We start from the raw sequence: 23,125 nt of genomic DNA on the forward strand, positions 1-23,125 counted from the left end.
GGTACATAATGATGCCAAATATGAATAATGACCCATACATGTCAAATGGATCTCTCTCTCCACCCATTCCGAGAACAGTGAGTAACATGCCGATGTTACAAATTATTTTCAGAAGAGCACATTAATTTGTATTTTGGAAAAAAAATGGTTTTGGTTTATTTTAAGCACATTGGAGATGCTTTCATTATATATGACCAGTCATTGCTAAATAAGACCTGTTATGAGGAATGGCTGCTTTAAAAGAGTGCTAACTTTGATGTCTTGTATTTGGAATTTTAGCTTTTTATTGGTTAAGATTAATAAATAACAGATCACCAATTGTCATGAAATCAACTGAAGTTAAGTCAACAAACTTATAATTTTATGAGTATTGTGTTTTCTGTGCTGATGAGAAGAAAAATTGATTTACTCTTTCAGTTAGCTACATGCTGTATCTACATTGCCTTTAAGCTATATAGAATCAGAACACTTTGGCTCATTTGAAGCTGAACATTCGAAAGATTTCTTTAGCTTCTAAAACGGAGTCCTCCTTTTATTGTATTAGCGAATGTTTCTTTTAAAATCAGTTGCGACAAGCTATTTTTACTCTACTGTCCATTGTTGCAAATGTGAGTTGCAAATGTATAGCACCATGAAGAAGTCCAGATCTGTTACGTGACCGTGTTTCTCTGTGGCTGAGAAGGGGAAACCTCCCTCATCTCTGCATTAAGAGAGCATCTAAAGGGTAACTTGTGTAGTGTGTGAACCTGAGATGTGCTGGCGATTGTGCTCCCTGGGAACCGGCCCTGCAGCGTGGGGATTGATGTTTAGTGCTCCATCAATATATTTACCTTCATTCCGTCTCCCTCTCCCTCTCCCACCTAAAAGTGTATGAAAAGCATGAATGCCTGGGCCTTGGGGATTAGGGTTTCAGTCTACCTGTCCCTCCCCGGAGCCAGATCCTGATCATAAAAAGGCACCTATGATTTTTGCCTTATTAGTCCAGTTCTTCCACTCAGTGAAAAAAATCAGTCACAGGCATTTGGGGAAAGTACTGTCATTAATCCCTCCGTGAGCAGAATCTGGGGTCGAGAAGATTCACCAAAATTGCAGAGAGGAATGAGTCATAGTCAAGAGTATGAGTGTTTATTTTGATTATCCACGATACTCAATTGTCGACATGATAGGTATGTGAAACAGAACTATTTTATGTGGGCACTATGATTTAGAAGTTATTGTCATTATTTTTCCACAGATTTCAAAAACATGCTTGACTTTCGAGTAGGGATTAAAATTTTTATAATTTTTATATCGTGGCCAAAAATTGTGACCTTGGAGATCTTGTGATGGTTGAAATAGCAATTTCACATTTTATTTTAAAAGGCTTTTTAAATATTTAATGATAGAGATTCCTGTGTGGTAAATATGAACCTCCTACCTAAAAAAGTGAATGAGCGCGTAATACAGTTTAATATTTAGAGACCGCTGCCAAATAAATGCTTCTCTAAGTTTTAAAATTTGTAGGAGACTCTATATTTGTTGAACTGAACATACAAACATATCAGATATTTCTTTTACAGGGGGGATATTTGGTTTGGTTTGGTTTTTTTGAAGGGGGTGGAGAATATGATTTAGATAAGGAATAATTGAAGATTTTTGTTAACGCTTTTTAGAACAGCAAATAATCTTTCTCACAAATCTAGATTACAGTCTCTGACTTGTTAAACAATAGGAAATAGCCACCAAAACAGTCTTATACTTTTCAGCTATGCACAGTTAACGCTTAATAAGTACTTGTGGCATTTGTTCCATAGTATAGCTACTTCTCTTTTCAAAATAATTTTTAAAGTCATTATAAGAAAAAAAAATCTATTGGTATTTATAGATGATCCCTACTAATATTGAAAAGTAAGCTTCTCTTCCTCTTTCAATCAGCATTTTCTGCCTTCAGCATTTCTCTCCAGCTTTTGCTCCCCCCCATAGTAATCATTTTGAAATTTTGATAGAAAATAGACAGTATTTATTGTTAGTGTATGTATTCAAATTTTGAGGTCAGTAAATTGAACAGCCATTCATTGTTTAGGAAAGATTTGTGGCCAGAATAAATGTTGGTTGGTGTAGAGTGGAAGAGGGGTGTGGTCAGGAAGTAGTTACTCTGCCCTGTTATCTGCTGCTTTGCTTTATTCTGTTACATTTTAGGACATTTTATTTTAGGCACATATTCTTGCAGATATTCTGCAGTTTTGCACAGTTCCAGAAGCTTTTCAGTTTTAACCACAAGGCTATGTCCAATTTTTTTTGTTGTTGTTTAAGGTTCAACCGAAGTGAGTTGCAATCTTGGGTTTTTAATACCTAACAGCTGTTTTTTAACGCGTCTGAGACCCAAAACACTAACCGGAAGGCAGCCTCTCTCCTTCACCCTTAACCACACTTCTGCCTTCTTGCTAACTCGGTCCTTAGCAGAGCGAGCTAGCCAGCGTGTGTGTAACTGACATCCCCAGTGATAGGTTTTTATCTGGGGTGTCAGGGAGCAGGGTGACCATTTGTGTTTGGGCTTAAGGTGGGAGCAGCCCGGAGGCATCCCAGTTACTTGAATTTGCATTATAAACAACTGCTTGTTTACTGCACTTTAGGCCTGCAGGTGTTAGGGCTAGAAAAACATCTGGGGGTGGGGGAAGGCCTAGACTGCCCCTTTCCCCACACAGAATCTTCCATTTGTAGTAACTGCAGGTAATCTGGAGAATAGCAGTTTAGGGCCACTGGCATGCACAGAGATGTTTCTGCCCGTAGCTCATTCTAACAATTCTATATGCTTTTCCCCTTCTTTGCGACAAACGCTGATGTGCCTATGATCGAAGAGCTTTTACTTATGACCTGAGTGTAGTATTATCTACTCAGGAGAACCACCTTCTCAAATCCAGCTTTTTTTTTTTTTTCCTTCAGAAGGAAAATTTTAATGGGCTAATTATATTCTTCCAAAACTGGAATTCTTAGAGGTGTGTCTATGCCACAAAACGTACAGATGGGCGTCTCACAAAATGGTAAATAAGAATTCTTACTTCAGACAAAATGGACCTAATGAAAATGTACCTGTACTGATAACGCGTTTGGTGTCAGTGTGAGTTCTGGAAGCACAGTAAACCTTGGCTGCCTTCGTAGAGAGCGCGAGGATGCAGAAGCCTCTTAAATATGTCCGAGCCAAGAGCCTGGCGAGTGTATTAAAAGCATCCCCCCAAGCCATTCTTTCTCTGAGTCTTATTTATGAAAATCCCTGTCGGCAAATGGTAAAGGTTAACATTAAAAGAAAAAAAAATAGTTTGCTACCTCCTCTGTGGGGTCCCCGCGCTCGTGGCTCGTGTGCCTGAATACCGTGAGAGCAGCGAGCCTGGCTGGCTTTCACACAGTGAAAGTTCCCACTGGCCTAGAGCGCTGTGGTTATTCATCTTAGGTGTCAGGCTTCCATTTGTCCCTCACACAGCCCAAATGTTTAACACCTTTGAAGAGAAACATCTCATTTCTCTCAGCTGCGCAGGGGAGGGAAAAGCAGCCGGCTTAGTGCAGGAAACGACAAATGTTGCAGCTGGGTTCTACCAACCACAGTGCACCTGGCCAGCCTGGCTGCTGGCTGCATGTGTGTTTCTTTGTGATCTTCCCCGAGGATCGACTTTAAGGTGGGAAAGGAGGGTGTTTGTTTGCATTTCATCTTTCCTATTTCTATTATTGGACATTGCTATTCAAATGTTTCGGGTTCTTTTTTCCCTTATCTCAAACAGCTCATTGGGCTTTGAGTTCTAGTGTGTGGTTTTCACTTTCAGGGAATCAACGTTTGGATTTTGATGGACAGAATTATACCTATTATACCTTTGTTGTAACCTCCTCCCATGTTTGTATTTGCTTACAAACAGCTACAATTTGATTCTTCTTATCATTGCTGACATCTGAAATTAAGGGTCTAAGGCGGATATGTCTGATCAGTAAACTCACACTTAAATCACTGTACATCACATTCCTGTGTCGCTTTGAAAACAATCACAGAAATAATTAATTCAAGGGTAGAGGAGACTATGGCTTATATTTTGAGCAAGATTTTTAAGGCAGTGTATCTTTTCACTTTAGTGCAAGGAGCTACTTAGTGTGATTTACTGACAAGTTACTTTAAATTTTCTAATCTAAGTTGTATACTTTTTGAAGCTAAGGGTAAAAAATTTTTCCTCTTTACTTTAAGCACAAGAGAGGTCAACTTTTAGAAAGCGCGTTCTATCTCAGATCTGCATGTGGGTGTCGGAAGAAAGCATGGGAAAGTTCCGTAGAGCCCCCAGACTCTACTGTTGGATTCATTCTTAATTGTACTGCTACAAAGTTGGGAAAGGATCACAATAAGAATAAGTGGGCGCCGTTGCCATCCCCCCTTCGGATATCTTAGGTCTCTTATGACTAACAGCTTACTTATTCCAGTGGCCCAGGGAGGATTACCGCATGGCCCTTCAAGAGCTGTTGTTCTTGCATGACTGATACCACAAGTGTATGGCCCTTATGCAGATACGTTTTTTTGAAATGATCCCAGAAATTTCTTGTTCATAAAAACATGAGAACAACCCAGTTTCAGTAAGACAAGGCCATTGAGCCAACCTACAGAAAATCTTGCTCTTTGAAGTAACCCTCTCCCATCCCCCATGCTGGCCCTGGACTTGCTCTCATCAACCCCATTATTTTTATCCACTCTCTCTTGTGGACAAAGACGCCTGTGTGATTTAATAGGACAGAGATAGGGCCTCCCAAATGGCTCTATCTGGACTTGAACTTGTAGCCTCATAAGAATTCTTCCATAATATCAACTGAGAAAAATTTGCAGCTTTTGAGTCAGTCTCTCTCTCTCTCTCTCTCTCTCTCTCTCAAACTAATGCTTAGTTCTTTAGACAGAAATGTTTTTGGTTTATGTGACTGGCAGTTTTTAAAAGCAATTGGATCATTCCGTTCTTCTCTGACTCCTTCGTTTCTCACGTGTATATTATAGATACATGATTAGAACTTTATAAAACTGGTTTCCCTTTGATTTTGAGGTAAACTTGGAATTTAAGGGCATAATATGCCAGCAGTGTCTGTGGGCAGCAGAAAAGCACATCTGTTTTATTTCTGGGCAGAGTAGAGCTCAGCGTTACATAGGTGCTGCTGTCATGGGAATGAGGTTTAGAAAAAAGAGGATATTCATGGAACACTTGCATCTTTAAAGTCATTACCTAAGTGGTTAGGCCAAACTGAGCCAGCCTGTGGAAAGCTAATACTGTGGCATCGAGAGACTTAGTACTGCTTTGTACTGTTCCGACAGGTCCTTACTCATTTGGAAAAGGCAACCATTGGATCTTATTTAAATAATTAAAAAAATATGTTTTAGATTCATGATCAGTTTTTTAATATTAATTGTGAAGTCACATTCTAGGAACTGTAGGCTCTGCTATAAGGTCTTAAGTCATTTTAGGCAAATAAAATGATTCAGTCTCTAGGATTTAGAGGCATAAAGTCAGGAAATGGCCTAAACACCAACAACAAAGACTGAGGGGTAAGGTTTGAAATGCACCAAAGGGGGAGATTGGGAGTTGAACACTAACAGTGAACAGGGATTGCTAACTCCAGAGATTTTGATAATGTAGCTAATCTAGCCTGGGCTATTTATAGACTAATACCAGAGGCTGTTCAGAGGATTATAGTCTCTGTAAAGCAGTATATTTGCACACAATACCCATTCTATCTAAACTTATAGACCTGCTGAAGTTATCTACTTGCTATACTAGTGTGTAGACTACTTATAAAGCTCACTGAGGAATGGTACTCACCTGCCTCCCTGTGTAGTGGGAAGTTTGCAAGGGTATTACAGAGCCAGCAAGAGTTTTGGCTACCTGTCTCCTGTCTCCCATCTGACTGAGAAATATAACTGGCAGAGATGCAGCATTACAGAAGGTCTAGAAATGTATCTTATTTTTGCAGCTAATGAGGGGCAAATCAACTCTGAAAAACATTTGATTATTGACCATTGTTTCTAGCCATACCCACAAGTACTGTATTGTTAATGTTATGTTCACTTTTAAAAAGGGGCCTATTGCTACTTTCCTCAACATAGAGAAAGGTTGAATGAGGGCTGGGTGGAGGGAAGGCTCTAGAATGTAAAAAGAGGAGTGGCTCTCGTGTAGCTTTAATGTTCTTTAACTATTGTCAGCTTCTCAGTGAGACAATTACCAAAACAAAAAATTTACAGCTGACATACTAAAATATTTTTGCAAATCCTTATATTTATATTTTGCAATGAAACTATCAACTGTTGATGATAGTTGATTATCTAATCAGTTGATCTGAGACTACTGATGAATTATGAGATAGTTATATTCAGCCTAGTACAGAATAGGCACTTCATTAGATTTGCTGAATAAAGAAATTTTCATGTAGGGTTTTTGGGATATTTCCAAAAGATTTCTCTGTATCTAACCAAATGCTATGTGAAAAGTAAAATCTAAACGTGTCTGCTACATACTCCTTAGCATTGTATTATTTTCCTTTCTCTCTGATTTTGTTGCATCAATGAAAAGAGCATTAAATCAGTGTCTTTCAGCTCCTTACAGAATGTTAAGTTTCCAGGTAAGAGTGGAAAGCTGCCATCCTCTGAGCTTGCTGCTCCTGTGAGAAGAATGGGAGTGGGCCCTCCTATGAGAACTGATCATACGAAGTGCTTAGCTCTTATTTAGGTCCAGAAACCTCATTGAAGAAGAGGAGGTGATAGAAATGCTTTTTTTCAGAAGGGTGCTTGGGATGGAAATAGAATAAAGAGAAAACCATCTTCAATTATATTTTAGTATCATATGGTTAATGCTTTTCACTTTATTTTTATTCTTCTCCAGATAGAAAGGACTTGTTTCTTCAGTAACACTTGAGATGTTCTCTGATGTTAATCTTTGTGCCCCACCAGTCTGGCTCAGTGGTTGAGCGTCGACCTATGAACCAGAAGGTCACGGTTTGATTCCCCTCAGGGTACGTGCCCAGGTTGCAGGCTTGATCCCCAGTAGGGGGTGTGCAGGCAGCCAGTCAGTGATTCTCTCTCATCACTGATGTTTTTCTCTCTTCCTATTTGAAATCAATAAAATATATATGTAACATTATTTGTGTTCTTTCTAAATGCATGTGGCAGCACCCGTGCTGACTTTCCTAGGCCAGTGTGTGCTGTAAATTGATTATATCCGTCTGCAACAGGGAAGCAAAAATTTTGAGTCTTTATTAAGTGAAAGCTGAGCCTGGTCCCAAGTCTATTACTCTTCCCCAAGAGCCTGGAGAAGTTATTTAACCTCTGTCAGTCTTTGTTTCCTTATTCACAAAATGGCATATTACTCTCTGGCTTGTCCAGCTTGTATGGTTGATGTGAAATTCATATAAAGCCTGCAAAAGCCCTCAGTTTTCCAGGTAAGGGAGCAAAGCTGGAGTCTCAGGTGGTATTACCCAGTGCCCTGGTGCCTGCCTGCTGGGAATTCTGCAGGCAGGAGAGGTCTTGGCTGTACCCAAGAAGCAACTGAGAAAGGGAGGAAACTTTTGGTTCTTACTATGCCATCTTGCTGACCTGGAATTTGAATACTGAGTGAAGGCCCTACATTAACCTTTAAAAAGTATTTGCATAAATAAGTTTTGGGACTTGTCATCATATCTCTTACTAAGGTGGCTTTCCTCTCTTGGGTTCTTTTCCCCCCTCCTGATTGTTAGGAGAGCACCTGGCTTTTCTTTTCAGCATCATAGTCTTCTATTCTAGTAAGGGAATGAGGAGCATAAGGGATCAGATTCCTAAATTTTATATTTGTTAATAATCTCATATCCTTCTAATATTTGAAAATTGCCAGATAACTCCTAACTCCTTCGATGGGAGTAAGAATATATTTTTGGTTAGGTTTTCTTCTCCCCACTGCAAAAATTAGAGAGAGAGGAGCTCTCTAAAATTGTGAATGTAGAAGACAACAAGCAAGTTATTTTTTTTCCTCTGAATTTTCTTTCAACTGGAATCTTTCTAGCTTTTCTAGCACCTAGAAGGGTCAGGTCCAAGGGGATATGTCGACCAGGCAGCAAAGAGAAATCAATGCTCTTCTAGCCTCATGGAAAATTCCAGCTTCCTTTCCTTTCAGACTTCTTTTTCTCTCAGTGAAACCCAAATAATGTTAAATATCTTTAAACATGGAGTCAGCTTTCTTGGTACAGAATCTTTTTATCTTAAACACTATATATTATCTCTCTATATAAAACCCTAATATGCAAGTAGACCAAACAGCAGAACAACCGAACAACCAAACAACCAGTCGCTATGATGTATGCTGACCACCAGGGGGTGTGCGTGAAACATGGCGGGCGTTGGCCTCGGCGGGATGGTGGAGCAGGCGAGTGGGGGCGCCAGACCAAGGTGGGGCGCTGGTCGCTGTCATCAGGGCGAGCCTCTGGCGGTTACTGAAAATTCCTTGCTCCTGCATGCGCCACCGTCCTACCCGGCGCCTGCACCTGCTGCCCACCCGGCGCCTGCACCTGCTGCTGGTGCTGGAGCCACCGCTTGCACCCGCTGCTGGCGCCCAGTGCTGGCCCTAATTACTCAGCGCCGTCAGGGGCTGTGAGGAGCAGCTTCTGGCCCCGATTGCCCCTCAGGGCTTCTTCACCTCCCCCTGTTCCTGAGGGGCGCTTGGGGCGGCAGCTGCCTCTTGCACCTGCTGTTGGTGACAGCCCTGCTTGCACCCGCTGCTGGCGCCAAAGCCACCACTCGCACACACTACTGGCACCGGCCCCAATGGCTCTGTGCCTCAGCGGGTGCAAGCGGGGCGGGCTCCTTCAGCACATGGGAGGGGTGGCAGGAGCAGGGCTGCTGACAGACTCGGGACCCGTGAGCCGTGGCAGAAGGGGCCGGGCGGGGGAATCCGCCCCTGTGCCCACTGCAGCCTTGCAGCCCACAGTTCCTTTCCAGGTGCACGAATTCATGCACTGGGCCCCTAGTACCTTATAATAATGGTGATCGCACATGTCCTCATGGTGACTAGTTAAGATGACTTGGGTAAAGAGAAAAGGTACTGTAACCTTATCTCAGGTGTGTTAGACTTTGTCTTGACTCCTAATACATACTTTTTTAAAAGTCAGAAACAAACCCAAAAAGGACTGAAGTAAAAATATGTTTACTATAGTTGGATTAACCAGTTAGCTAGCTAGCAAGGTTAAGGGAAAGAATTAAGTCTCCCAAATGTTGCTTGAATTGTTTTTTTTTTTTGTTCATTTTTTATGTGCACATTAAAATCTTAAATTGAAACTGAAGTTTGTTTTTGAGAGGAAAAACAATTACCTTTTTAATTTTTTTAAACTACTACCATGTGCCAGATTCTGTGCTAGGCAGTTTACATGGTTATTTTGTTTCATTTCATCTTAACTGAAAACTGTGGGTGGATGTTATCATCTCCACATTAAGATAAGGCCCATCTCCAGAGAGAGCAGTAACCTGCCTCAATTTAGTAAGTTGTAGAGTCCGTGCCTTTCCTTAAGGTCTAAAATCTTATTTATTTTCATTAAAAATTACCATAGTTGCCTTTCAGAACATAAAACACTTATTAAGGAATCATAATTAAAATGTAAAACAGGAAAGCAATTATTATGTTGATGATTTTGTTGGAAATTTCTTTTCAATGCTTAATTACTTTTAATGAAAATAAAAAAATAATTCATTAAAAATTGACACATGTTCACTAGAAAAAATAGAAAACTCAGTGAGCAACAGGAATAACGAATATTAAATTCCCAGGATCCCACTATCAGAGGTGAACACTTAAAATTCGCTTGTGGCCTTTAGAGTTATTCCTATGCATATGTAGAAATATATATAAACATACACAATACATGCTAGACACTCATGCAATGAGAGCATAAAATGCCATTTTGTACTGAAGTAAATTATTGTACTTCAGATGGAGAGCAGAATGTCAGCTTAACAAAAGGCTGAATTGGAGTCTGTGGCTTGAACCATGGCATGAATTTGGATTTCCTTTGACTTCCCTAAATTGAACACGCCCCCTTCAGCAGAAGCAGCCGTTTACCTGCCAGAGAATTGGAAATGAGAACAAACCTGTGCTTGGGCAAGCGAGCCCCAAAAGAGAAAACCAGGCGTCAGTCTGTCCTTGCCCAGTTCCTTCTCTCAGTCACCACAGATGAGTATGGTAGGTCTCCCTTGTGAGAAGTGAATGAGGGAGTGGGAGAGAAGAAAGCTTCCGCCACTGCCCAGAGCGCAGAAATTCCTACCTTATTGGCCAGGCTATGGAGGAAGGCAGAAGGAGAGGGTGGTTAGCTCCTTCGTCCTAATCATTGATCAGATGGCTCAGACTGGGCCAAGGGCAGGGGTGGTAACACACCGCCCCACACGTGATGGGAGTTGCAGCGAGCACTGCAGTTGGAGTCCGATCTAGATCCCAGTGCTCAGCTGCTGACCAGCCTTGTGTTCTTCAGCAGTGACTTCCTTTCTCCGAACCTTGGTTTCTTCACCTGTGACATAGATCGCCGCCTTTCCTACTTGTAAAAGTACACAGTACTCTTACTCTGTGTCAGTAGTAGGGTTTCTGGGAGGGGGACCAACTGCAACAAAATCACTCGTGTTCTCCCTGAAAAGGCAGAAACGGGTCCCTGTGCAAATGTCCTGAACCAGACACTATAGGCAGGTCATGTGTACACACTTCCGACAAGTTACTTTATTGATTGTTACCTGAAGTAACGCTGAAGAAACACTGGCCCAGAAGATGGTCAAAATGTCACGGAGGTTCAGAAAACCTAAGTGACTCGCACAAGGTCTCACACCAAGGAAGCAGTGGGACTTGAACTCAAAGTCTGGCGCTTTGGCCTCACTTTCTCTCCACCCAGCTCTATCCAGCCCCGTCCTTCATCGAGACTCCTGGTCCTCTGTTCACTTCTAGTCAGACCTCAGGAGGTTTCCTCCCCGAGGGCTCTCCTCCACGGACCACAGAATAAAACCCACGCTCTTTAGCATTCTTTTCAAAGCTTTCCACAATCTGGACCAGATACCTTTCAAGACCTGCCTCCTCACTGCCCTACCCTGCAGCTTATGATTCAGCTACATTTCCAGATCTGCACCCCGAACCCTTTCCCAAACCCCTGGCTCCCTGAGATGCCTCGCCAGCACCGCACAATCGCGTTCGTCCTTAAAGGCCCAGGCTAAATGGTACGTCCTCCGGAAGCTGCTCCTGATTGCGCCACCGGTCCTGTGGGTTCCCATAGGACCTTCCTCATGACTCTGTTCCCATGTCTTAGATAATGGGTGGTTGTCTCTGTGGCTGTATTTCTCACTAGCTGTCAGTTCCTTTAGGATAGGGAGCATGTCTTACTCATCTCTGTGGCCCAGAACCCTTTATACTACCCTACATAGAGTAGGTTACTCCCTAGGTGTTTGGGGAATAAATATAGCAGAAATGTTAAAACTTTGCTAATGCAGGGCAATAACACCAGATATCAGTCCATAGAAGATGCAAGTCTTAAAAATATATCAACTCATGCAGAATCCCAAAGCTGACATTGAGCTGAGAAATCACCTGAGCATTAAATACAGAGTTTGTGGACTAGACGTTAGCTATTAGTTTTGAGTATTTAGCCCATGCCAGGATTTGTTCTGAGCCCTTTATATGTATTAGCTCTTTTAATCCTCACAGTAACCTGACGATATCCCTAATATCCCTATTTTACAGATGAGGAGACGGAGGCATAAAGAGGGTTGAGAAACTGAGCCATAGGGGGTATAGAAAGGGAACAGACCATGTAATGGAAGGTCACATGAAGTAGGTCATTTGCTCAGGTCACACCCCTGGTAAGTAGTGGTACTGTAATGGGGGCCCCGACCCTGGCTCCTACTGCAGGTGCCTTCTGCAACCGCGGTTTGTATTGCCATCACTGCTGCTGGCACACAGAAGGTGCTATACGATTGTTGAATCAAGGACTTTCTCATCAGTGAGAATTGATTGTTCACTTACAGGGCTTTGTGAGTATAAAATGTATTATGTGAAGTTATACATTTCTTTAATGTAATTTTTGGTAGTAATATCTGTTGTGCTGGTGGAGAACATGGAGTCAACAGCGCCCAGTGAGATGTGGGGAGGTGGGGGATGTATAGAAGAAGGTTAAGTTTCCAGCTTGATTATGAGGGGGCAGTATTAATGGAAGTAATCTAGAAAGAGGGGCAAGTTTTAGGACAGCCATTTGTGAGTTTGGCTTAAGGATTATCCTAAGTTTTCTCTTTCATGGTAAGAAAACAAAAAATTAACCAATACCTGGAACCAACATTTTACATTATAGACATCATTTTGGTCCCTGATTCATTTAAGTGCCTCAGAAAATCACCTAACTTTCCTGAGCAACAGCCTCTGTATGATTTTGGGAAATAGAACTGGGCATTGTCCAGAGGCAAGGAGAGTAGTATTAATAATATAGTAGAATATATCTAATGAATGGACTTTAATGTATTTTTTCTTATTAAATACTCACTATAGCACTGTGAAGTGAATACTACTTGTCTTTTCATGTTTCCAGTAAAGAAACTGAGGCACAGAGAGGCTATTTGATTGCTATAGTCCAGAAGTTCAGTAAGTGGTAGAATTTGGATTCAAGGCCAGATATCCCTGATCCAGGAGCTAGGGTCCAATTCATGAACTAGTTTCTCCTCGAAAGGGGGTTGAGAAGAATCCTTTAGTCAATGTTGATAAACTACTTTGAGGATTATAAAAGTATCTGTATGTTTCTGTTTTATTCAATGATATGGATGGTTTAGCTTTAGTGGTGGCTTCATAACAGGTTCTAAGAATACTTAAAAATTGTCTTTTGGTTCACTCAGCACACAGCCATGTGATTGCACAATATGTTCGTGAAAATTCCCCAGAAATATTTGATCCTTGGGTGTATCAGACACATGTTGATAAATGTCTGATTTTTATGGGAATTCCATTGTCTACTTCTACAGTCCCAGTGTCCCCAAGTCTAACCAAATAGAGGATAACCAAGTAGCTGTGTGGTCAAAGGTTTTGTGATTCTTGAATTCTCTTTGGTAAATGATGTTATGTTGCCTCCTTATTCCATGACTAGAGGCCCGGTGCATGAAATTCATGCACGGGTAGGGTCTCTCGGGGTGGCCTGCGGAGATTGGGCTCAAGCTTGTGCCCCCAGCCTCGCAGTCCCAGCTTGCGCCCCCAGCCTCACAACCCCGCAACCCTGCCTGGCATCCCGCCTTGGCCTGGCGCCACCTGCTCGCCGGCCCCACTCCCCCGCTGCTGCCAGTCGCTGCCTATCGGGCGATCGATCAGGGCAATTGCCCCACCTCTCCCTACTCACACCTGCCTTGGCCTGGTGCTGCCCACTCACCTATTCCACGGTCCCGCTCTCGTCGGGGCCCATCGGGGCCAGCAGTGCCTCCACTGCCGCCCGCTGCCACCACTGCATCGGCAACGCCCACCATGTTCCATGCCGCCCCTCTCCCAGTTGGTCTAATTCCCGCCTGAGGAAACAGTTTGCATATTAGGCTTTTATTATATAGGACTGGGTTCCCAGTGCATGAATTCATGTACCTTGAAAGGAACTGTGGGCCAGGAGACTGTGGTAGGCACAGAGGCGGGTCTTGGCTCATCCTCCAGGCCCCCTCCCACCACAGTCCCCTGTCTACCAGTGGCCCTGCTCCCACAGCCACCACTCCTACACGCTGACGCCACTGGCCCCGCTTGTACCCGTTGATGGTGCTGGCTCCACTTGCACCCACTGATGGCGCAGAGTGATTGGGGGCGGTGCCAGCAGTGAGTGTGAGTGGCAGCTGCTGCCTCAATTGCCCCTCAGGAGCAGGCTGTGAGCAAGGCCATCACCAGCAGCCGGTGCAAGAGATGGCTGCTGACCCCGATCGCCCCTCAGGAGCAGGGGGAGTTGGAGAAGCCCTGAGAGGCAATAGAGCTGGCAGCCGCCTCTCACACCCGCTGACGGCACTGAGCGATTGGGACTGGCACCAGGCACCAGCAGCAGGTGCAAGTGCCGGGTGGGACTGTGGTGCATGGGAGCAAAGAATTTTCAGTAACCACCAGAGGCTCGCCCCGATGACAGTGACTGGCACCCTGCCTTGGCCTGGCGCCCCCACTCACCTGCTGCACCATCCAGCTGTGGTTGATGCCCGCCATGTTCTGCACACACCCCCTGGTGGTCAGTGCAGGTCATAGCGACCGGTTGTTCAGTTGTTCTACCGTTCGGTCTATTTGCATATTAGGGTTTTATATATATAGATAACTGAGCATTGACAGGCATAAATCTGCTGCAGAGGGTGTCCTTTACACAGTAAGCAACTACAATGTGGTATGTGCTTCGTTTTTTAGAGCTATTAGTGGTGATGTTTTTGTATCATGATGTTACGTTTAGTAAGAGAAATTAGTTTAGAATTATCTGGAATTGTGATCATTCCTGAGAAGTTACAACAGTAGGTTTCCTTCAAAAGTGAAAAAAAACTTCTTGTTAAGGCGATCTTATTAGGAATAATCTTTTTTTCTTTCTCTAAAGAAAATGTCTTTTTTTTTTGGCGGGGGGCGGGGGGAGATTGGTTCGTTTTTAAAAATTAGTAATTTTTTTAAAAGCCAGGGGAAAACTCATTAAAGAACAGGAAAAAAGTACCTGCATGTATTTCTATTATTCAGATATAAATGTTTCATTTATACACACACACACATACAGATGTTCTTTCTGCATCTGTTCTTACAATACAAGCATTTTTATAAATGGGTTTATTAGTTTAGTGGTTTATTGTAATTTTTTAATTTTAAACTATATGTGTGTTCATATATTTATTCACATGAAATATATTTCATGTGAATAAATATAGGTCTATATCATGTAATGGCAGGCTACTATCCAGTCATAAGAATATTTCAATTTATTGATTTTTATCCTCAATTATGGATGTTAAAGTTTTTGTTGTTTGTTTTAAGCAATGCTAAAATGAAACCCTGTTAAAATACATATTTTTCTGTAGTCTTTTTTTATAGGCTATATAGATTTTTATAGAAGTCTTCTAATTTTTAATAGAAATTGATTTAAATAGTTTATAGATATGTATTTTTACATTTTGTGTTTGTTTTACATATTTATGTTTACCTGAATTGCTTGTTCATATCTTTTTTGATTTATGAGAACTCTATATAAAGCATATTAACCATTTTGATCAACTACTCTTGAAATAATAATGGTTCAAAACTATTCTACACCTATATTGTGATTATTTTCCTCTGTTTCTTTACGACACAGTTGAGATCTGCTGGTTATTGTGTAAACAACTATCTTCTTGTTACAAGAAAATGCTTTTCAGCATTAGCTTTGCTCATTACTCATATTTTATTTCAGGAGAGAAGATGCTAGTACAGCTTTTTGGGCCCTTGTTGGATGGTACAGGAACCAGAAATGAAAGTTATTCCATCTCACTAATCAGAAGAAGTTTTCTTTTGAATCCATCTCTGAGCTAACCCTAAAGTTTAAGGTTAAACAGCTTTCCTGGTAGAATGAAGACTAACATCAGAGAATGTTTATTTCAGGAATGATTTAATAATTCATCCCATAAGTATTTGAAGGTTCTTATTTTCAAAGTCATTGTGCTGAGCCCCATTGTGGATGTAGGTCAATGAAGACAGAGTCAGCACTCTGGGAGCTCACAGCTTAGTAAGGGAGAGGCACTGCTCAGCACAGAGTGAGCAGGAGCCCCCTCACCAGAACCCACCCGGGTCCAATGGCAGCGACCAGCCAGGTCTTCCTGGAGCCGTGCAGCCGTTACCGCAGTCCGCCGGGCTGTCGTTGTTTAATGATGCGCCGTTCTTCCTGTACCTGCTTTCAGTTCAGTGTGGCCCATTGGAAGTATGGTAGAGAGTATTAGGCTTACTTACTTAGAAATGGTTGTGTAGATGGCTCTGTTTGGTTGAGCTTAATAAACACTTTTTAAATTAAATGGTCACACATGTTAAGCAACCTAAGACTATTGAAGAAAAGAACTCAGAACTATTTATAGAGCATTTTATTTATTTTAAAAATAGAGTTAGTTAATACATTCATCATAAGACATTTTTCTGGTTAATTTTTTTTTTTAAATCTTTATGGTTGAAAGTATTACATATGTCCCCTTTTTTCTCCCATTGACCCCTTATAGCTCGCCCCTGCCCCCTGCCCCAGGCCTCGACCACCCACCCCACTCTCTTGAGTTCATGAGTTATGCATATATGCATACAAGTTCTTTAGTTGATCTCTCCCCTTCCCAACACCCCCGCTGCCCTCTGAGATTCGACAGTGTGCTCCATGCTTCAACATCATAAAACATTTCAGATGAACAAATTTATAAACATTGGTGCCAAGTGAACTGGTGGTTGGTAAAAATGAAGACTAGGAGTTACTCTCCTGTGTTTTATGTTGTTGGTGCTGTGTCATTATTTCATGAACACAACCACTAGAAACCCTGACTTGTAATAGACGTTGGCTCTGTGCACCCTGTGACCACGTTTCAAAGAGCTGTCAGACTTGACTTCCATTAGAATTGGGCAAACAGAACCTCATGCAGGTAGATAGTTTCCACTTCACGGTACAGTGGCTGAGAACACACGCGCTGGATCTTCACGGCCGCAGCCCGGATCCAGGACCAGCCACTTGCTAGGTGTCTCATGGAAAAAGTACTGTTACCTTTCTGTTTCTGTTTCTTTACTCACAAACAGTTTGAACATTTTCGTGACAGTTGGAAACACGGCAGGTAATGACTGCTTTGAACATCACGTGGCTTAGTTACCATCTGCAGGAAATACTTGGTCATATCCATGGCAGGGGATCCCTGCCTGCGAGGAATAAGGTTGCCAGGGTAGATCTGTGAGTTGCAGGCCTGAGGATCTCTGCTTTCATGTCTTGCATACCATTTAGCAAAGAATTCTAAGCTAAAAGCTAAGTTAAACAAAGCAGGATCATATTAACTAGATTTTATGAGGGTTTCTTATATAGCTAATTGGGGACATTGGTCAGAGATTAAATTTTTCAAAAAGAAATGTTTCCTCCCAAGATGGCTGGTTATCAGGAAAGAACAGAAATCTCTGTAGTTGCAAGAGAAATGTGACTTTTAACTTGCAAATGAGAAAAGAGTTCATAATTCAGGGACATCTCAGGTGTTTATTTTTCATTATGTTAATTTTGTGTGAATTCAATAATGTGTGTATGCAGTGTGAAGTTTGAAAATACTTGACTACCTTGAAAAAAAACATTGTATGTTTTAAGTTCTTTTGTTGCTAATTTAATGGTGGGGGAAATACTGACATGGAGTTAGGCAAGTCTTTCATTAGCCCTGTGTCTTTGAACAAGTGCCTGGCTTCTGCAGCCTCCGTTTTCTTATCTAGAACCTGGTAAAGACAAATGGTTGTTTCGTGAACTGCGAGGGGCGCTGGCATGGCAGTGTGCTTGTCAGAAGGCCCTGGGCGTCTTGGTGCCCGCCCTCAGAGCTGGGTCAGAGAGGGAAACGGCCCCACCTCTCCCAGTGCTGCGAGCATTAGAATTGACCTCAGTGCCCTGGCAAGGAGGTTTTTCTGCCCTACGAGCAAACAAGGTAGAAAATTGACACAGTACTGCTCTTGCCTGTTCTGAGAGGGCATCTTGTGCATTAGTAACTTTCTGGGGGCACCAGAAGTGCAGCCTTGCATCAGGGAAGGTCTGGCCATCTGACTATGGCTTCCCTTACCATAAAAGCCTGCCTTCAGAGCACCGGCCCATCCCTGGTCTCTACTTCTCTACTCACACCCCAGTCTGGTCCTAGAATTCCTTGTCCACGATTCTCATCCAGGTGCTGCGTTGACATGAGTAAACATTCCGTTGTTTTAAAGTTATGAGGTAGCTCCCTGGAGAAGGAGTAAGCCACACAGTAGGTGTACTCAGGGAAATCACATCCAGGAGGGTCCCCTCTGGCTTTTTCTATTAATTGGGTGGGAGGAGGAATTTATTCACATACTTAATCAACATTTATTCATTAGTTGCTTATTTTTTAAATAACTTGAGATATAATTCACATACCATACAGTTCACCCATTTAAAGTATACAGATTAATGGGTTTTTGTATTTTCACAGATGTGTGCGACCATCATCACAGTCCATCAATGTCCATAATGTAGGACATGTTCATCACCTCAGAGAGTAACCCCATACCCTTTAGCAGTCATCCCTTATCTCCCGATGCCCTCATTTCCCACCCCAGAAACCCAAGAAACCACTATCTATTTGTGTCTCATATAGTTCTCTGTTTGAGACATTTTATAAGAATGGAATTATGATATGTGGTCAATTGTGACTGCTGCAGTTACCTAGCATGATATTTTCAAGTTGGATTCATTTTGTAGCATGTATTAGTACTTCATTCCTTTTTCCCTCTGACTTCATAGCTGTTTCTTGCCTCCGAAGCTTATATCATGTTCCTGACACAGATATGAGCATTAATACAGTGAGAAAAGGAGTTGCTTTAGTCTATTTTGGGAGGAGGTAAAATAAAAATCAGTTGATCTCTTCAGATACATAAATGTGTGGTGAGAATTTTTTTGATTTCAGGTTCCTATCAGTTGGAAATTTTGACCATTGTATAATTATTTATGAATTATATGCCTGAATCACACAATTATCTAATAACACAGATCACAGTATACACTTAGGGCGATGTTTACAGTCATTGATGGAAGCCACAAATTCTTATTTCAAATGAAATTGATAATTTCTCATTATTTTGTCAGATTTCATTATAGATGTTAGCTCTAGTGCAAGCTCTTCAAGAGTTGCTCTTAGACGTAGGATAACTGTGAGCTTTGTCATTTTCCTGATGTTTGCTTGTGATTGCATTATTAGCATTTTATTCGATCCACTTGGCATTCTTGCCCATCTGACATCCAGAGCAAGTGGGGGGCCCCGATGAGGATGTATATTAAATATTCTGATAAAGCTTAAAATTCTTAATATAAAGATGCGTGTTGACACTGTAGTGTTTTCTTGCTGCACCCAGTGGGTGATGCTGGATACTTTCTGCTTAGTGCATTATAACCCACTACTATAGATTGATGGGGAAAGTAGAGGGGAGCTATATTCCTGTCTGTTCCAGTGACATCGTTCTGACAGTCTGGCTGCTGCGTGTTTCATGCGGAGGGTTTTTAGGAGGCCAGGTTGTGCGGCACTCCTGGGAATACTTCTCTCTGGGGCTGGTTGTGCCGGCTCTGCTATACAGGTTACCTGCAGATTGCTCAGAATCACCTGGGTTTGCTGACTGCGGATGTGACCGTGGAGAGGCTCCCCTGAATTACAGCATGGGAGGCTGTGCTTCACGCTGACCTTGAGGTATCTCCTGACCACCCTCCCGTGGCCCTGCCCTCCGCAGCTGTGTGGGCGTCCTGCGGCCTCCCTCCCTGGATTAGAATGTCTGGGCCAGGGTGTTGGCTATTTTAAACCAAAAAGGTCGTACTGCGTGTGCAAGTGAGGAAATCGCTTGACAAGAAAGCCCTGTGCTCTCTGAGACGGTTCTCGGTCTTTGCTGAGCACGTTGAAAATTGGGCACTGCCCAAATCTGGACGTAGTCTGTGGCTCCTGATGGGGGAACTCTTCGCTGGTCTGCAGTGGCACCTGCCTGATAGAAGCCGTCATTCGATTTGGAGGCTAGTTTGAAATCATCTCTAAGAATAAGACTGTTTCTTTCATGCCGGTTTGTGACCAGCTTTGTTCTTCACTGAACACAAATCCAACGGAAATGGGTTTAAATTGTTGAAAAAATTTAGGTTGGAAGAATTACTTCCAAGGGAAGGATTAGTAAACACTGGAATGGTTTATCAGAGGAAAGCATGGAATCTGGTTACTTAAAGGCTTTGAGAATGAACGTTTATTTGTGTGAAGCGATTTAAATGCCTCACCTGGAGGGACTCCCCGACCGCGGGCGGCACAGGGTCGCGAGCCCTGTTCCCCACCCAGCCTGCCTCTCTCACTCTTCACTCTGAGCCAGTTTGATTTTCTTTTCAGTAAACAGCATAAAACCCTCCAGGTCCTCCAAGAGATTATATTCCATCCTGAAGGGAAAAATAAATAGGCCAGCATACAGATTATGCTGCATAACGAGTCTCCCGTGTATTATCACAGTGTTGTCACCTCAGTGCTCAATGATGGCAGCTTTTGCTGAGGGGCAGTCTTAGGAGTGTGTGGAGCCCAAGGCAGCGGAAGCTGCTGAGGTTCCCTGAGTATGTCTCTCAGGGTTGGTGGCTGAGCACACCGTATGTGCTATTCAGGCGACTGAAATTCTCAACTCCAGTTTCTCTGAGGAGAGCCTTCAAGGGCGTTGGATGCATGGGAAAGAGTCTAGGAAGGGTCTGTCCACTTTTTTTCAGGTGTGAATGAGAAGCCTGCGATGTTCCTAGTAGCTATTTTGCTTGTTACTTTAATGGAGAAGGCCAGTGATAGAATCATAAAATAAATGTATTTTTGCCTGATAATCTGAATAAATTGGGGCCTTGGGATGTAGAAAATGGCACCTAGAGAAAATAAGTTCATTACTGGAACTTATTTCTGGCATTTTCTGAAAATGGTAAAATTAAGGAAAGAACATTTTTATTATACACACACACACACACACACACACTAGAGGCCTGGTGCACAAAATTCGTGCATGGGGGTGTCCCCTCAGCCCAGCCTGCACCCTCTCTAATCCGGGACCCTTTGGGGCATGTCTGACTGCCGGTTTAGGCCCTCTCACAATCTGGGACTGCTGGCTCCTAACTGCTCACCTGCCTGCCTGCCTGATCACCCCTAACTGCCCCCCACCAGCCTGATCACCCCTAACTGCCTCTGCCTGCTGGCTTATTGCCCCTAACTGCCCCCCTGCCAGCCTGGTTGCTCCCAACTGCCCCCTGACCCCTGCTGGCCTGGTCACCCCTAACTGCCGCCCCTGCTGGCCTGATTGCCCCTAACTGCCCCCCGTCTGTCAGCCTGGTTGCCCCCAACTGCCCCCCCTGCCGGCCTGGTAGTCCCACGCAGCCTGCTGTTCAGTCATTTGGTCATCCCTCACTAACCCCCCTGCTGGCCTGGTTGCCCCATGTTCTGTTCTGTCGTTACTGTGATGGCATCCTGGAAAATTTGCATATTCCTCTATTATTAGTATAGACATATATTTATTGATTACAGAGAAGAAGGGAGAGGGAGAGAGAAATAGAAACATCAATAATGAGAGAGAATCATTGATTGGTTGCCTCCTGCGCGTTCCCTACTGGGGATCGAGTCCACAACCCAGGCATGTGCCCTGACTGGGAATCGAACCGTGACCTCCTGTTTCATAGGTTGATGCTCAACCAGTGAGCTGTACTGGCTGGGCAGGAACAAGCATTTTGCAAGAGAAAAAGATCTAGACTTTGACATGTTAAAATTCATATTTTCCTACAGAAATTTGCTATTGCAATTCTGAATTCATGTAGTTTGCACACCTTCCTCCAGAACAAAGTAAAAACCAAATTCCAAATAACACAAACATCAAAACTGAAAAGCAGTAAACTGAGGTAGACACACTGCTAAAAGAAAGGGTTTTCCAGATCAGCACCTTTTCAGACAAACTTTTCCAAGAAAATTTATAGTTGGGGCCTTACAACCAGGCCTGTTGATTCAAAATCCTATCAAACAGACAAAGGGAGCTTTTGTTCACCGGTCACTTGGTGTTTCAGAACTGAGAGATTTTGTACAGAATGAAAAGAGGCAAGTTATTTTATAGTCATTTCTTCTATGTCAGTAAGTTTCAGAACCTCATAGACTTGGAAAAGTAAAAGGCTAGTTCATTGACTAATATCTGCATAAACAATATTAAATCTTTGCCAAGAAAGGGCTTTAATAAACAAGATGCATTCAATTTTGTAAATTCTTTAAAATTCTTCTGCTTTCCCACTCTCTCTTAAATCCTTGTCATTTATTACATTTGGAATTTCTGTATAAAGCTGCATAATAATTGGGGCAGACATTTTCAAAAATAGCAACTTAAGTATTAGAATTGGAATATCAGAGGGTTTTGTGATAGCGAGGGAGTGGAGATTACTGGACATACATAGTACCATGTGTAACCCTAAATATGTCGCAGAATGATTTATGGTTGCCCTGCTTGCTTTCTATGTTGATTTTAAATGCAATAGTGGATTATTTGCACAATGTGCTTTTAATAACAGTGACCAAGATGCCTTAATTCAAAAATCAGAAATACCTTCGCCCTTATTAGCTATTTTAAGAAAGAGTAGAATGCCAGTGTTGATTTGATTATTGTATCCGTAAGAATTTTTCTGCCTTGTTCAATGGCTTCAGGTTTTGAGTCAGGTGTTGAGGTGTAACCATAGCACACAGACTTGTGCCTGTATATCTGGAGCCAGGATCAAAAACCTCCTCTGACTTTTCTGTTCTTTTTTTCTCCTGGTAATACGGAATTGCGCATTTACAGTTTCCTAAATAACCTGTGATTTATTACAAATGCAAATTTCACCTTCATTTAATCGATTGGAAATGGAGCAGGTGAGGGGGTGGGACTGTTTGTGAGCAGCTGTGCTGGTTCACCTTGCATCAGGTGTCGGCAGAGCCCTCGGAGTGGATGAAGGCATGTTAGAGTCCCTTTCCCAATTGGAATCACTTACCCCATCATTTTCATTTTACCCTCTAGGCTTGAAAAAGTGTGTATTTAGCCATCAGTTCATTTTGTGTGGTCTGAGTTATAAAAATGCCCCTGCCGGTTTTTCCATAAGAAAAACATGTTTTTCATTTGTGGAAACTTATATAATTTTTTTTTTGCTGCCTTTCTTTTGTGCTGCTTTAAATTAAAAGCAAATGTACTCCCCTCCCCTTCATTCTTGCTTCCCCACCCCCATCTTTGCATGTTCCAATTACGGAGTTGTGAAAATAAGTCATCTTTCGGCTTTTGTTACTTTAAAACAGCATCGGTGATGTCAGAGTCAATACTAAAAGCATTAAGAATGCTGGCAGAATGTAATGCAGCTGCAATCCAACATGATGCTGGAAATGGGGTTGAGAGCATAAAGGCTTTCCATATTCCCAGGGCGCACAACTGCTTGCGGCCTTGGCTTT

At 42.5% G+C, this 23,125-nt stretch overlaps 1 protein-coding gene across 3 annotated transcripts in view; it reads left to right on the forward strand.

Annotated features, from left to right (window-relative positions):
- The first annotated feature begins 6 nt into the window (after positions 1-6).
- The window catches only part of LEF1 (lymphoid enhancer binding factor 1), a 109,768-nt gene continuing 86,649 nt past the window's right edge, over positions 7-23,125 (forward strand). For all 3 annotated transcript variants that reach the window (XM_014462481.2, XM_023760458.1, XM_006096583.3), the window contains exon 1: positions 7-77. In XM_014462481.2, coding sequence (XP_014317967.1) covers positions 9-77 — 69 coding nt within the window. In that variant the 5' untranslated portion in view covers positions 7-8. The remainder of the gene's footprint in view (positions 78-23,125) is intronic.

This window comes from Myotis lucifugus, unplaced genomic scaffold, assembly GCF_000147115.1.
Source record: "Myotis lucifugus unplaced genomic scaffold, Myoluc2.0 scaffold_182, whole genome shotgun sequence".
Taxonomy (NCBI): Eukaryota; Metazoa; Chordata; class Mammalia; order Chiroptera; family Vespertilionidae; genus Myotis; species Myotis lucifugus.